The following is a 15,333-nucleotide window of genomic DNA, read 5'->3' as shown; positions in this document are numbered from 1 at the left end:
CCATCAGCCCCGGCTTGCCTTCCATGATAACTAACGGATGTATGTGTGTGTGACTGTGGCTGCACCATCAGACGAGCAACAAGGTGAGGCATCCGGACAGAAGAACGTGGTGGTATCGTTGTTATAGAAACTGATTATCATTATCTATAGATGTGTCCTGTTTATTACTAATACAAACTAATTTTCATTAACACTCATATATGTGCTTCTAGGAGACCAGACAATATGAGGTGTCCGTTTAGAGACTGTTCAGCATCTCCTCTCTCCTCTCCAATAGCTCTTCCCCTCTTCCTGTTCCTGCTCCTCCTCACGCTTCTCCACTTCCTCTTCCCCGAGCTGAGCTCTTGTACAGTCTATTTTTCTCCAGACAACGCTGGAAAGATGGTGGACAATAACATGTTATTTTTGTAGCGCTTCAAAAATGACCCATCTTTTTTTTCAGTGAGCTGTGAATATGTGCGTATTAAGACGATGACGAACAATAACAGGATGCTTTTTGAGGACGTCCACGAGATTCACGGGGACATGTGACTTAGACTTGAGGATGAACGAGTGCTCGGTGTTATTTATGTTAATATGCCTGTGTTAATGATGCCATTACTTGGTCTATTTACTACATCGGCGCTGTTGAATGTCTGCATGGGGGTTTTCTTTCCTAAACACACTTTGTAAATAAAGTGAATATTCCAAAAACCAAGAGAATTGGTGTCCTCTTTGGAAGTGAAGTCTTAATAAAAAAAAACTGCATCCAACAAAACAAAATAATAAAGTCTTTCAGGAGAACTAAACTGGGTTTTTAAAAAAATCATGACTATACACTCATTTGTGAGTTTATTAACTCTACTCTCAGACCGTAACACTATATAGGCCACAAATATAGGTGTACAATTACTGACTATTGCTCTGTTCTACTCTACATCTATGGAAAGGCACCAAAACTGAACCAAATCTGGATAAATCTCATGTGCTGACGGTGGGAGATGCTCGTACGAGTGTGTCAGTATAAGGTACGGCAGTGCTGCTGACTTTTTTCCAACTCAGGACATCTCATACCCCCAAAGCAATACTTCAGTTAGCTCACTAACCGCCTACTGTAACAAACGTCAATTAATGCAAATATCAAATCAGCCAATCACGGGGAAGCAGGTAAACAAATTAACCGCATGGTTGTTGGTATAAGAAGGGCTGGTTTAAGTATTTCAGAAAGCACTGATCTCAGGATTTTCCACACATGAAAGTCTCTAGAGTTTACAGAGAATAGTGTGAAGGGAGGAACACATCAGTCCTGTGAATGGAAACACCTGGTCAATGAGATGAGAGGAGGAGCAGAGCCAAGCTGGTTGGAGGTGACAGGAAATCTGTGGTAACTCAAATATACACAACAGTTGTGAGACAAAAAAAAAATGTTATCCTTTTGACAGTATTTTTTTTTTTTTGATTAAGTATTTTTAACAATAATTAAAAAAAAAAGTTTTAAAAGTGGAAAATAGCTTTATTTTCACACTGAAAAAATCTACTGCATTTCAGGAGGAATTGTAACAAAATTATATTCAGTTGTACAGCCTAATAGCATCAGCTATGCAGCCAGTTGGGGTTTTATTTTGCTAAATAGTGATACTTTAACACAGAGGTTAACACAGATTAGTTAATGTTATCTATGTGCTCGACTTTATTTATAACCATATTAAAAAAAACAGCGCCACCCAGTAAAAGAGTACATTCATGTATTTGTGTGATCCATTTATAGAACTCATTTACAACATTCAAGTTCTGGACTAGTTCCTAGGAGGTTTACCTGCATGAGAAGGCCTGTTGCTAAGAAAACTAGGTCAGGTACTGGATATGGGAGTCATTTTATCTGGTTTACTAAAATGACAATCATTTAAAGTGTAGAATAGAGAAATATTTAGACGACTGATGAGTAAAATAACTTATCTATATCTCAAGTAAAGCTTTTATCTTGTTATGGCTCAGGTACTCCTCTCTGTCAAAGCCAAAATTCGGCTGTTGAATCAAAGAGTCAACTTATTTGTGAACCACCCAATACCATGACGGCAGGCATCTGTCTTTGTTCTCTCCCAGACTCCAGAGCAAAAAAAAACAACATCCCTTTGAACTCTGGTCATGAATGAGGACTGCCCTAAGAGATGGGAGATGCCCTAGAGATGCCAATCAGCTCAGCTCACCAGTAAGAGCCGAATCTTTCGGCTCAAAGTTGTTGGTATATTGCATATGTTATTATAAAATGCAACAGCTAATATTTCATGTAAAAACTGCAAGGCGCTAGATATGTGCTTTCTCATGTGTATTAATCATCTATGTTTAAAGTTCATTAACAGGGCAAGTCAAACTTCGTTGACTAGTTACCCTGATATACACTATATTGCCAAAAGTATTCGCTCACCTGCCTTGATTCGCATATGAACTTAAGTGACATCCCATTCCTAATCCATAGGGTTCAATATGACGTCGGTCCACCCTTTGCAGCTTTAACAGCTTCAACTCTTCTGGGAAGGCTGTCCACAAGGTTTAGGAGTGTGTTTATGGGAATTTTTGACCATTCTTCCAGAAGCGCATTTGTGAGGTCACACACTGATGTTGGACGAGAAGGCCTGGCTCTCAGTCTCCGCTCTAATTCATCCCAAAGGTGTTCTATCGGGTTGAGGTCAGGACTCTGTGCAGGCCAGTCAAGTTCATCCACACCAGACTCTGTCATCCATGTCTTTATGGACCTTGCTTTGTGCACTGGTGCACAGTCATGTTGGAAGAGGAAGGGGCCAGCTCCAAACTGTTCCCACAAAGTTGGGAGCATGGAATTGTCCAAAATGTCTTGGTATGCTGAAGCATTCAGAGTTCCTTTCACTGGAACTAAGGGGCCAAGCCCAGCTCCTGAAAAACAACCCCACACCATAATCCCCCCTCCACCAAACTTTACACTTGGCACAATGCAGTCAGACAAGTACCGTTCTCCTGGCAACCGCCAAACCCAGACTTGTCCATCAGATTGCCAGATGGAGAAGCGCGATTCGTCACTCCAGAGAACGCGCCTCCACTGCTCTAGAGTCCAGTGGCGGCGTGCTTTACACCACTGCATCCGACGCTTTGCATTGCACTTGGTGATGTATGGCATGGATGCAGCTGCTCGGCCATGGAAACCCATTCCGTGAAGCTCTCTGCGCACTGTTCTTGAGCTAATCTGAAGGCCACATGAAGTTTGGAGGTCTGTAGCGATTGACTCTGCAGAAAGTTGGCGACCTCTTCACACTATGCGCCTCAGCATCCGCTGACCCCGCTCCGTCAGTTTACGTGGCCTACCACTTCGTGGCTGAGTTGCTGCCGTTCCCAAACACTTCCACGTTCTTATAATACAGCTGACAGTTGACTGTGGAATATTTAGGAGCGAGGAAATTTCACGACTGGATTTGTTGCACAGGTGGCATCCTATCACAGTTCCACGCTGGAATTCACTGAGCTCCTGAGAGCGACCCATTCTTTCACAAATGATTGTAAAAACAGTCTGCATGCCTAGGTGCTTGATTTTATACACCTGTGGCCATGGAAGTGATCGGAACACCTGATTCTGATTATTTGGATGGGTGAGCGAATACTTTTGGCAATATAGTGTATTTACTTCTCCAATACACTACAATCATCAAGCCTCACACACAGGTCTCTACTTTCTGCTCTGAAACATTATTCTGTACCGAATAACTAAAAAGTTAAGATTTTTTAGATGAACTTCAGTTATTGTTCCCCGGTATGTCATTAAATGCATTTGAGAATCATGAAAACAGATGAATGATATTCTACTGCTTTTCAAATGTCACATATGAATTAAGGAGCAGGTGAACGGCTATTCTGAATAAAGTGGTAGGTCACTATATATGACAAATTAGGTTCATTTAATAAAGTGTACACTGAGTTTGAACTATTTTTATTCTGAACTGCAAAGGATTTAGATAACGTTTACATTTATAAATATGCAATATATAACATGTCCATAAACAACTGACAAATTAAGGATATACCAAAGTCTCCATATTTTCATTAATAAAATGTTTTTTTTCCTTTCCACTTTTCTGCCCTGATCAAGTGGAAACACGTGGAGATCTTTCTCTTGGGTAACGACAGTAAACGATGATTGAATTTGTACCACGTTCCTCATTGGTTCTTGCTTGCGGCTGAATCAGCCAATCACAGAGCAGGAAAATATTACGGTATAACGGAGAAAGAGCACAAAGACACAACGGCGCCGTAAAATCGCGCCAAGCATCGAAATATGAAATTCACAACACGATCAACAAACTTCCGAGTACAGCTAATAATCCTCCAAATGGTTATACTGGTTACAGGGTTACAGTCAGGAATAAAACAGAGATGCAAACAAAAAAAATGCTACCACCGAGCCTTCTCAAAGATGGCTCCGGCAAGGAAAGTATGGCGCATGCCCAGAAGTCGTTCCGCGCATGCGCACAAGCCTCCCTACGCCAATTTGCGCCAACTCTGTGCAGAGGATGTGGCGAACAGGCATTATTTTTATTCCACCCACATTCGAACAGATCCCGCCTCCTCTTACAGGATTGGCTGGTGGTTTCCGCTGGCCGATTGGTGGAATTACTGTATGAATGAAACCTTAACCACTAGCAGGGGAGAAGACTGTATGGTAGTAGCCAATCAAAGTACAGGAAGGCGGCGGTTTAGTCGTAATACAGGTGGGGAAAAAAATAACGCGCGAGCATCAGTGTTGTCGAGTTTGGATGCAACAGCGTTTATTCATGACAACAATGATCTCCGCCGTTATCCGGGACGCTTTCATGGAGTAAACGGGCGTTTTTAAAGCTCTGGTCTGCAGCTGAAGCTTTGTTTTCTTCCCCGGAGCCGATGTTTTGTTTGTCACATCATGGACGGAGGCGATTTGGCGTCTTTTTCCCGCATCTGTGCTCGCTACGATCGGAGAAGGAGGAACAGGCGATACCCAGGCTAGGCCTCAGCTAGGCCAAACACTGCGGCTTGCGGATTTATTTATACAAACTGGCTTTTACCGTCTGACACGGAGACAGCTGTTGTTGTAGCTGCTGGAGAGCAAACGTATCTGTTTACTTGGAAATTACTGCATTTTGGAAACCAGCGGTTGTTGTGTTTCATTGGGACCTTAGAAAACTGTTAGCCCCGCTGCTATTTCAGATGGCTAAATAATCAGCTAGCATAACATTGGCATTGGAACGAATAGAGGAATATTTGAAACTCAACACACACAGGGAGTGTTTTCATGCCGCGTGTGTTTCTCTGAAAAAGGAACCTCGTTTTTTGGATATCTAAAGATTCCGGACGTTGTGTGTTTGTAAAGGTTGCAGGACTTTAAACCCTCTTCTTTACAGGATCATTATAATTGGCTAGCTGGTATAGCTTAGCCTTAGCCGATCTGACTGCTAAGCTCAACTGGGTGAATGTGGGATAAAATGGAGACCCCGACTATAGTGTACGATCTGGACACGTCCGGCGGCCTTATGGAGGTGAGCACATAAACACAGCTTCAGATTGCATTTTGGGAGATGAACACAGTCTGGCGTTTTACCGGGTGCAGATGCTATTTCGCACGTTAGCTAGTGCAGCTAGGAAACACAGTAGCTTATCTTCTAGCCGGCTAACCTTGTTCATGCAAATGGCAGCTCCAGATAGGGGTTAGATGTGCAGGATTGCATTTCATACTCGGGTTGAATGCGCGCTTTACACTCATAACGAGCACTCTAAGGAAGGTTATGGAGTTCATGCTAGGCTAGGGGGTTTCGGGCCCAACAATGGCTGACACGTCCCGACTCAAGCCAAGGAGGTGGACGCCATTATATGTGTGTCTATGTCTCTCTCTCTCTCACTATATATATATATATATATATATATATAGTACTAGTTGAACATCTCATTAAAAAACTATGACATGCTTACATAGAACGGACAGAAATGTAAAGATGCCGCGCCGGAAATTCTTTATATACAAACGAAGGATTTTATAAAGAAAAAAATGACTTTTGTCTGTTTGCTTGTTCGCTCTGTAGCAAATCCAGACCTTGCTCGCGCCGCCGAAGTCGGAAGAAGGCGAGAAGCGGAGCCGGAAGTTAGAGAGGAGCAGCAGAAGAGCAGGGCGCGCGACCAACCACGACACCTGCGACAGCTGCCGAGAAGGAGGCGACCTGCTCTGCTGCGACCACTGCCCCGCCGCCTTCCACCTGCAGTGCTGGTACTACACCCTATATACCTCTCAACGTCCTGTGTTCTACAAAAAATGGCAGCCAGAACTTTTTTTTTAAAACACACACACACAAAATGACTCACAAGCCTGGTCCTGGAGCACCCATTGTCCTGTAATTGTCTTATCACTCTTTTACACCTGTTAGTCCCTTTGTAAGTCCGCATCAGAGTGTGTACTGATGTTTTGATTTATTTGCTACTTGCTTTGGTTTACTGCCACACTCCACTTTAACAAAACTTTAAAATAAAATTAAAAAAAAGCAGCCTTTATCGAGGCGTGAGCAGTGTACTCATAAAACTTGTCCAGAAATACAGTGACGTGTAAACAAACCTTCGACGGGCCCGATCACAAATAACCTGAGCACTGAGAGCAGAGCCAGCATTAAATAAACAATCATATAACCGTATAAGTAACTACTTTTGTAGGTCACGTACAGCGTTTTACTTTTTGCTTGTCCGTCCAAATATCCAGAACAAACAGTATTCCTGCGTGTTTGCTCAGTTTGTGTCAGCTAGTTCAGTCTAGCAGCTCATAGCTGTGTGTTTTTTTTTTTGTTGTTTTAAAAGGTTGATTGGGTACTTCCTGCCATCAGGGTTGATTCAGAGTCGAATCACTCCCTCGCTGTAACAATGTACTGCACCGCTCTCTTTCACAACGCACTATGACGTTTTACCGAATGTGTGTGTGTGGCTATAACGTGTGTCTGGTGTTGCACAGCCTCCGAAGCTGTATGACCTGTATATGTGTTTTATAACTGCAGAGTGAAAACAAGCCAGGTTATTTAAACTCTAAACTGGGGCCCTTTTCTTTTAATCTGCGTTCATCACTGTTGATGTAATTATTGGAGCATTGTGTATCATTCTTGAGCACAGCTAACAGTGCACATGTAGGGATTCGGTTCGTCGCTACAGAAGTATAAAGTTGTGGCTTGACATTAGACTTAAGTCAGGAGTTTTGGGTACAGTTATTTGAATAACAAGCGGTGGAAAAAATACCACTCTAATACACTCTTTAAAAAATGTCCTGCAAACAGCGTGAGAGAGAAAAATAGCCTATTTTTGTTTTGTGGGTTAAAATAAATTTTTGTTCTCAAAGATTGACAGCTTTTAAGTAATTATTGTCAATTATCAGTGAAGTGAGTGGAAGGATGGCTGGTTGAGCCTGTTTAGTTTTCAGCAGGTAATTGAGTGAGGATGTCATTTATCTGACTCTCAAAGTAATGAGTGTGTATTACCACCAAGTAGTTGTGTTTGATGCAAAGAGGAGTGACATGAATATAGGTCATGAGTAGGGTCTTGTGGTCTGGTGCAGTCTTTTACACACCGAAGAGTTACAGACTTGATGCTTACAATCTGTAAACCAACTTGTTCCAAGTTTATGACTTGTTAGTGTACTTAAATCAGCATGAGGGATGTTTATGTGGACTGGAGATTATTATTTCTTATAGTGTAAATTTCTGACAGTTTGTTCCTGTATGCAAATGTGTAGAGTGATGGCAGTGCGAACGTTGATGTTAGTGCAAGTGAATGCGAAGAATTTGGTATCACAACTTAAGACGTATAAATATATTAGGATCCAATCCTGACACGCAGAAGCAACATTGTTGAGATTAACCGTTTTTAGCAGAGCATCGGCTTTTCCCTGTGTAGGACTTACGAAAGCTTTCACCATGTGCAGTCATATTGTCACCACGTTTGACCTCAAACCATCTCTCGGATATAAACTGTTTACCCATGCCACAGATGTACAAAGACAAACGTGAGCAGAGGGAGGCCAGTTTGTTTGGACTGAAGGCCAGGCTGAGGAGAAGGGTATGTGGTTATTGGCCATTGTGGGTCTTAGAGATTTTGAGCAAGATGTGAAGAAAGCACAAGACCTTTCCCCCTGCTGGTTTGCAGCACAGATAAGATCATAATGTAGGGTGATATTGAACTGTTGTCTGTCGGTGTGCAGCGGTGAGATGAACGATTTGTTTATACTTTAAAAAAGAGAAGGAAAAAAAGCTGTCGTTCACTAATGGAGTGAATTTGTCTATATATCTATGAGCTCATGCCTTGTCTTGCTGCACCCCATAAATAATCATTAACCATGCACTCTGCATGCCAGGCAGTGGAACCTTCTGGCTTTAGCATGTATTATAGCATTACCAGACCAGGAGGACAAAGGGAAAAAAAGACTTTTTTTTTTTTTGGATTTGTGGTTTTCCGCCATGACTACCTTATTGGAAATGCAGCCAGATGCTCTTGAAAGAGCACTCAGCAGACTTCAGATCTGTTGCAGCTGCATGCCCAGTGTGGCTCTGTTACTTTAACGATGAATCGTATTGAAAAAAGCATTCCAAGGTGAATTGGAATCGAATTCATTACCTTGTTGTATTTTCTTGCTCGCTTTTAAGCAGTCTAAATGAAATTATATGGCTTTTGTAGATGCTCAGTATTGAATCTATGCAGCTTCCATTGTGAACGTTTGGCCCAGTGCCCATGCTGGCTACAACCCGCCTATGGCCTCACCTACCCGGTAAAATGGACAGATATATTCAAATATCCAGCGCACATGGAGTTGACCTTAAGTGGCGGCTCTCTGCTGATTTGTTCAGCCGAGTTGAGAGCGACGCATGACTTTTGTTTTGGAGCTGATTCGGTTTTAGTGTGCCTTGCATGTTAAAGAGGGTGCTTACAAACAGACTGTAAATGACCAGAGATCAAACATCTCTGAAGGGTAACTTGATCTTGGCACTTTGTCCCTACTGAGTTGATATCCAGAGATGGCTCAGTGAAATCTTATTGATGTCCCATTCATCACTATATTCAATGTCCTGTACCACACACAAAAAAAAAAAACAGGATTCGGCATTAGATGAGTACTGGAAACCTGTGCTGTTGGCATTCCAGATACGGCCTGAGGATTAGAAAACAGAGGGCCTCTTTCTTGGAGAGCAACCTGGTCTTCCTGTGCACACAAAGCTCAGTATTGATATACTCTTGGAAGGATGGGGAAGTGAGAGATCGTTTTGTCTAAACACACGCTCCGCAAAAACTGTGTGTGTGCGCACGCTGGCCGCATCTAAACTCGAGCTGTCCAACGTAAACCAGGCGGTTTTAATATGGCAGGGCCCTCAGGTTAATGCTAACACTGGCTTGCCTTTTTTTTTTTTTTTTCGTATCCAGTGACCGTGTATGCCTAAAAAGGTTGTGTTCGGCCTGGATGGGAGTTTTGTGTTGACACTTTGGATATGCTCATCAGATAAAATATATCATAGTATTCACAGTGTACAATACAGGCTCATTTTATCCCATCTCATTTTATCCAATTCTTCTCTGCACATTTTTCCCCATATTAAATTGTCATTTTTGTGTGTTGTATTTTTTAAGTGCATTGTCTGGTGTTTTTAATTGGCATGTTAAATCTTTCCGGCAGTAACCCACCACTGAGCAGGGAAATGCTCCCCCCTGGAGACTGGATGTGTCATCGCTGTACTGTTCGTAAGAAGGTGAGGCTCAAGTCAGGGGGATTTTCAGCTTAATCTTCGTGTTCACTACTTAATTTTCTCGTTGACAGACTTAATCTCGCTTTTCAACCTTAACGAATGTAAGCTACCATTTAAAAAATAAAAAATGTCAGTATTTTAGTTGTTGGGAGTATAAACCTTAATAGAAAAGAGGCATAAATCCTTGTCAAGAATTGAGAGTATCAGGGGGTGGAATTGGGACAGGAACCAAACATCTAACACGTCTCAACTGTTTGGTCAAAACAGGCGAAATTACTTACTGCCGTATAAATCTGTTTTATCAAAGTGTCACTACTTTTTTAAATGAAACTAAGTGAAATTAACTGACATGTAGACCACCAGCACTAACTGCACTTTTATGTCTTCACAGAAGCGAGAGCAGAAGAAGGAGCAAATCAACGGCCTCCTGCAGGCCAAGCAGACCCCGTCCCCCGCCGCCGAGCTGGACCTGGGCACCCTCCGTCTAGATCCCACTGTCGCTGGCACGGGCCTGCGGGCCGCCGTGGCTCAGGTGCGACTCCTAGAGAGGAGACCGAGCAGCCGCCCGGCCACGCCCACCTCTAATGCCTCCTCCACAGACACGCCTACGCCATCGGAGCACAATGATGTGGAGGAGGACCTGTTGGACGTGGAGGACGAGGCGCAGGGTTCAGAGCCCGAGAGTGGCCCGTCCACACTCAAAAGGCCTTTTGATTTGCTGATCGCCGCTGCCATGCAGAGGAACCCCACACAGTTCCAGCTACCCAACGACCTCACCTGCACAACCGCACTTCCAGGTAGGGCACATAAGAGTAATGTGCTGGTTACTTGCTTGTACCTTGTTTCTGCTTATAGGTCGCTTAAAATGGGAAACAATGGTTCAAAGCTACATAAAAGCACTGGGAAAAGATGTATTCTCCAGTGTTTCCACGCACATATGCTGCTGTTCAGGATTGTTTTTAATATTAATAAATAAATAAAACAAATCAGATGCATATCTATGCCATGTTTGTTGTACATTTATTGCCATGTGATTATATTGTATGTCTTTCTTCAAAAACAATATCCCATTTCATCGTCTTTTCAGGAACCAGTAAAAAGAGGAGGAAAGAGGAGATGACTGGGAAGAACGTGAAGCGGCCGCAACACGAACTGGACCACTATGGGCTTGTCCCGCTGCCAGTCAAAGTGTGCTACACCTGCAGCAGGTACGTGCTCTAGCTTAAGGCTAGGAAAGAAACAGTCTTGATTTGTCACATTGTAACGTATCATTTTGGAACTTCTGAGCACTTTTCAGGCCAATCAACAGAAAGCCTTAAATTACCTCAAATTGCTTTGTGGTGAGCGTAACCATAATTGCATGGAAAACTGTACAACACCCAAAAGGAGGGAGAAAATGCACACGCTATGCTCTGCTTCTTCTTATACCCAATTAGATGACTTTCTCTCCTCTGGGACAAGTTAGATGACCTTTGAAACTGAACAAAGCACGCAAATGCAGAAAGCAGAGTAGTTTTCACATGCTGCACTTTAAAGCCAGAGTCTTACCATGAGCCAAGTTTTATTAAAAAGCAAAAAAAAAAACAGATCGTCTGAGATGATATTATTATTGCAGGAGCTGTAGGCTGGCTCCGTTGATCCAGTGCGATTATTGCCCCCTCTTGTTCCACATGGACTGCCTGGACCCTCCACTCACAGCCATGCCAACAGGCAGATGGATGTGTCCCAATCATATTGAGCACTTGGTGGTAAGTTTATAGCAAAAAGTCTAACACTGTTGAGTTATCAGTATGTTGTGTTAAGTTAAGAAAGCTTGAGAATTAAAATCTGATTAATTCTACAGCTCTGGCCTAGTCATGCTTAATTTGATTTTCCCAAATTAACAGCTCTCTCATTTAAAGCTTTCATGTGCTTAATTTTAGCTGAACCAGCGCAACCTGACTCTTAGCAATCGCTGCCAGTTGTTTGACCGGTTTCAGGACCGCATATCCCAGCATGCCGTGAAAGTGGACTTCCTGCAGCGGATACACCGTCAGCACCCGCCAACGCGAAGAGCACCCCATAGTCATGCCAAGAGAACGGTTAAGGTTGGCCATCACTCAGTGAATTTAAACATACCGCAAAATATCATTTTAACCGGTTTCCGCATAGTAACTAAAAGCATACTCAATTCAAAGGTCCCAGATGCTATCAAGTCCCAGTACAAGAACCCCCCTGCGATGATGCTGCCCGCTGGAATCCGGGATGGTGAGCTCATCTGCTCGGGGACTTCTGAAGCTGTGGCATCAGACCATTTATGCAGCGATGTGGAGCAACAACAGGTACTGACCTCGCGTAAACAAGACAAAAATATAGCAGGAAAGGGTTTCTTGGAAAGTTTTATTATATACTTAACCAGTCAGTCAAAAAAAAATCTAAACTTGCAATTAAAGATTGTTTTGGTTGTTGAGGTTCACTTCTGACCCTGTTGCCCCTTCTTGTTGCAGTGGCTCAGGGACATGATCTCGCTGCAGTGTAGCATCATGCGTCACTTGTCTGCCAAGCAGACGTCGTCCTCGCCATGTGACTCCTCGCAGGGGGAAAAGACAGACGTTAAAGACCCCAGCTCCCTAAATTTGCATTCTTCCAACAGCACGGACACAACATCCTCGGGGAAAATGCCAGAATCCTTCAGCCTTAACTCGGAGGAGCACAGAGTGTGTAGCTCCTGCACTGAAAAGCCCTGTCAGAACTGTGGCACCAGCAATGGTCCTGTAGGACGGCCAGCTCACACAAACGGCAAAGTCGGCCAGGCGTGTTCCACTTCCCCAGAGGACTCGAATGCACCCCGTTCACACACTCCCTCAATCCTGGCCCTACCTAATCATGCTGGCTCTGCGCTTATAAAGACTGAAGACTTAAAGTCCTGTGCTGCTACAGAATCCCTTCCTTCTGCTTGTGTTAAATCGGAGCCCAGCCCACCTCATGTTCCGAGGGCTTCCCCAAGGTTGCCCTCCTCTCATGTGCCAGATAGTGCTGCAAGCTGTCAGGTGTCTTCAGTGCCCTCCTCTGGTGAGTCCCAGAACTGCATTCATTAAACTGATTTTCTGTGCAGTGGCAGAATCCTCTCTAATCTCTCTCCTGTTTTCCACAGGTGAAAAATTCAGCGAGGGTGCTGCAGCACAAGGCAATGGGTCCGACCTATTAAATTTGGGAGATTTGTCCAGCTGCTTACGGAGCATGATGAAGGGATTTGGAGGTGAGAGTGATGCCAAGCAGCACTATCAATGGCAATGTTTGGACAAGCTTTTTTTTAATTAAACGTATTTTTCTTACAGACATAGAGCTCAACACGTTAGATGAACGATTTATCAAAATCCTGGCATGGCAGCGGATCCAGCAACTCTTTGAGCCAAAAGCACCTCCTGTGCAGAGTGATGCAAAGTTGCCCACTATCCCTTCTGTTACGCAGCAAAGCCGGCACATTAAAGGTACCATACTCTGACTGCTTTTACTGTCCATCTCCAGAATTTTCCCTCAAATAGTTTTTACACAGTTTTTTAAACGGTTACACCATGGGTCACTGACAAGTTTTTTTTTTTTTAAATAAAAAAAAATCATGCAGGAACCCTAGTTTTCTTCAGTAATCAGGTATTCGTGAATCAGCTACTCACTGCATCTCTCTTCTCTCAGCGCAAAATAAGGAAGTACAGGCCAGAGCCACATTTTATCCTCTATCTGGGAAGGGAGCAGCAGTCAGCATGTGCTACAGAAGCCTTTACATTGGAACTGGTGAGTCTCACTCCGAACACGCACTAATGTGTACAGCAACATTTTTGGTGTCGGACCATTATTAATCATCCCCTCCTCAGGTGCTGACATGGACGTGTGCCTTATGAATTACGGCCACTGCAATTACGTATCGGGGAAACATGCCTGCATATTTTATGATGAGGTAATAGACCCAGAGTGCTTTTTTTTTCTTTTTTTTTAATTGCCGTTATTTCCAATATATTTCTGATTAACAATAAAATGTGTTTTTTTTTTTTCTTTTCGGGGATTTTTTTTGTATGATTTTCTAAGTAAATCTTGTCTTTTTAGAACACAAAGCAGTACGAGTTGCTGAACTACAGCGAGCATGGGACAACGGTGGACAATGTCCTGTACTCCTGTGACTTCTCTGAGAAAACAGGGCCAAGTCCATCCAGTGGCCTGGTGTCCAAAGTGCAGAGCATCATCCGTAAGTTCTTATTGCTCGTTATGAATCAGGATTTTAAATTGTATGACTTTAAAGTCATTTTCCCTCAGCTGTGAACTTTCTATTTTACATACAGACTTTCGTCACATGCTTTGCTTGGTTTTCCCGTCCAGGTCGCTGTAAAAAGAGAAAGCAGAAAGAGGAGAAGGACGAGGCACGTGGTGACGTTAGCGGAGTAATGAGCAGCCAGGCTGAGGACTCGCACCTCCGCCCATGCAGCTGCAAGGCAAGCGGCTCCAGTCTGATAGGGGGAAGTGGTGCGGGCTGGGAAGGCACAGCGCTCCTTCACCACGGCAGCCACGTCAAGCTTGGCTGCCTGCAGTTCGTATTCAGCATCACCGAATTCGCAAACAAGCAGCCGAAAGAAGAAGAAGGAGCAAGCAGCATCGTGTGCAGCCCCATCCAGCAGGGGGAGCCGCCGACTAAACCCACTGCCCAGATCCACCAAGTGCCAGTGATGCACCACAACCCCGTTCCTTAGCCCCGCCCACTTCAGGTGCCACTTGCGCCTCAATCCAGCCTCAGAGCTCGGACTTGTACAAAAGTACACGCTCTTTCATAATTATTTAATTGTTCATACGTTTGCATGAGGTGAAGTCTCTTTTTCTCCCCCCGTCTCTTTCAGAAGCTCCGATTTTGTGGGAGAGTTGCACACAGAAACTTGTGTATGTGTAAAAATGCAAACGACATGTTTTTAAAAGGGATCGCGTTCTTGACACGGCACGAACCAACGATCAAGCGAGAAGTTTCCACTTGTAAAGAAATCAGAGCACGTTCTATTTTGTGCCAGTAACAATAGTTTTTATATAAACACACTTTTTTTTCCATAAGTAAGAACCTTTTATTTACTCATTTTTATTTAAATGTTCTGTATTTGGAAGTATAGTAACGTTCTGGTGTTCTTTTTTTTTTCTCGCTACCTTCACCGTAGCCTCTCGGCGATTCAGATGTGTGCTCACACGTGAATACGCTTACACGTTGTATATATGTCTATGTATCTGTATCCGTGTAAACCGTGTGAACAGCAGGGCATCCACAGACACATACACACACACACACACACATCAACACCGAATTGAAAGGAATCCATTGTGTACAGATCCATGATGAGGGAAGCAGTGGGTTCTGTGTACATAGAACTATTCTGGCTTTTTATATTTGTACAGTGCTTCATTTGGTTGATGTTCTGTAGCTATCAAAAAGTGTTAAGTCCTTTTTTCTTCAATACTGTAGTCATTATGTATATGTCTGTTTCAAAGAGATTTCATTAGAACAGTTTCATGTACTCTGTTCTTACAATTTTGACCAGTCTGTTAAACAATGTAAATATCTAAAGATTTTAAATAACATGCTTTAGAAACA

General features: G+C 43.2%; 2 protein-coding genes across 3 annotated transcripts in view; both read left to right on the top strand.

Moving 5' to 3' along the window:
• The window catches only part of sez6a (seizure related 6 homolog a), a 108,277-nt gene extending 107,596 nt beyond the window's left edge, over nt 1-681 (top strand). The window contains exons 17-18 of one of the 2 annotated variants that reach the window (XM_058412798.1): nt 8-83; nt 278-681. In XM_058412798.1, the coding sequence (XP_058268781.1) occupies nt 8-34 (27 nt within the window). In that variant the 3' untranslated portion in view covers nt 35-83; nt 278-681. Of the gene's footprint in view, nt 1-7; nt 84-212 lie in introns of both variants that reach the window. The other variant, XM_058412797.1, reaches the window with a different exon arrangement.
• A 4,034-nt stretch (nt 682-4,715) lies between these two features.
• Nucleotides 4,716-15,333, top strand: phf12a (PHD finger protein 12a). Its single transcript, XM_058412445.1, has 15 exons — nt 4,716-5,513; nt 6,054-6,235; nt 9,665-9,737; nt 10,126-10,531; nt 10,822-10,942; nt 11,350-11,482; nt 11,657-11,821; nt 11,912-12,055; nt 12,221-12,785; nt 12,868-12,972; nt 13,052-13,204; nt 13,407-13,505; nt 13,586-13,668; nt 13,815-13,953; nt 14,085-15,333. The coding sequence occupies exons 1-15, from the start codon at nt 5,448-5,450 to the stop codon at nt 14,450-14,452; spliced, it is 2,802 nt and encodes a 933-aa protein (XP_058268428.1). The 5' UTR covers nt 4,716-5,447; the 3' UTR covers nt 14,453-15,333.

Source organism: Hemibagrus wyckioides, linkage group LG16 (genome assembly GCF_019097595.1).
Source record: "Hemibagrus wyckioides isolate EC202008001 linkage group LG16, SWU_Hwy_1.0, whole genome shotgun sequence".
In the NCBI taxonomy this organism is placed as follows: Eukaryota; Metazoa; Chordata; class Actinopteri; order Siluriformes; family Bagridae; genus Hemibagrus; species Hemibagrus wyckioides.
The sequence above is the reverse complement of the archived record's forward strand: the minus strand, read 5'-3'. Positions and strand labels throughout refer to the sequence as shown.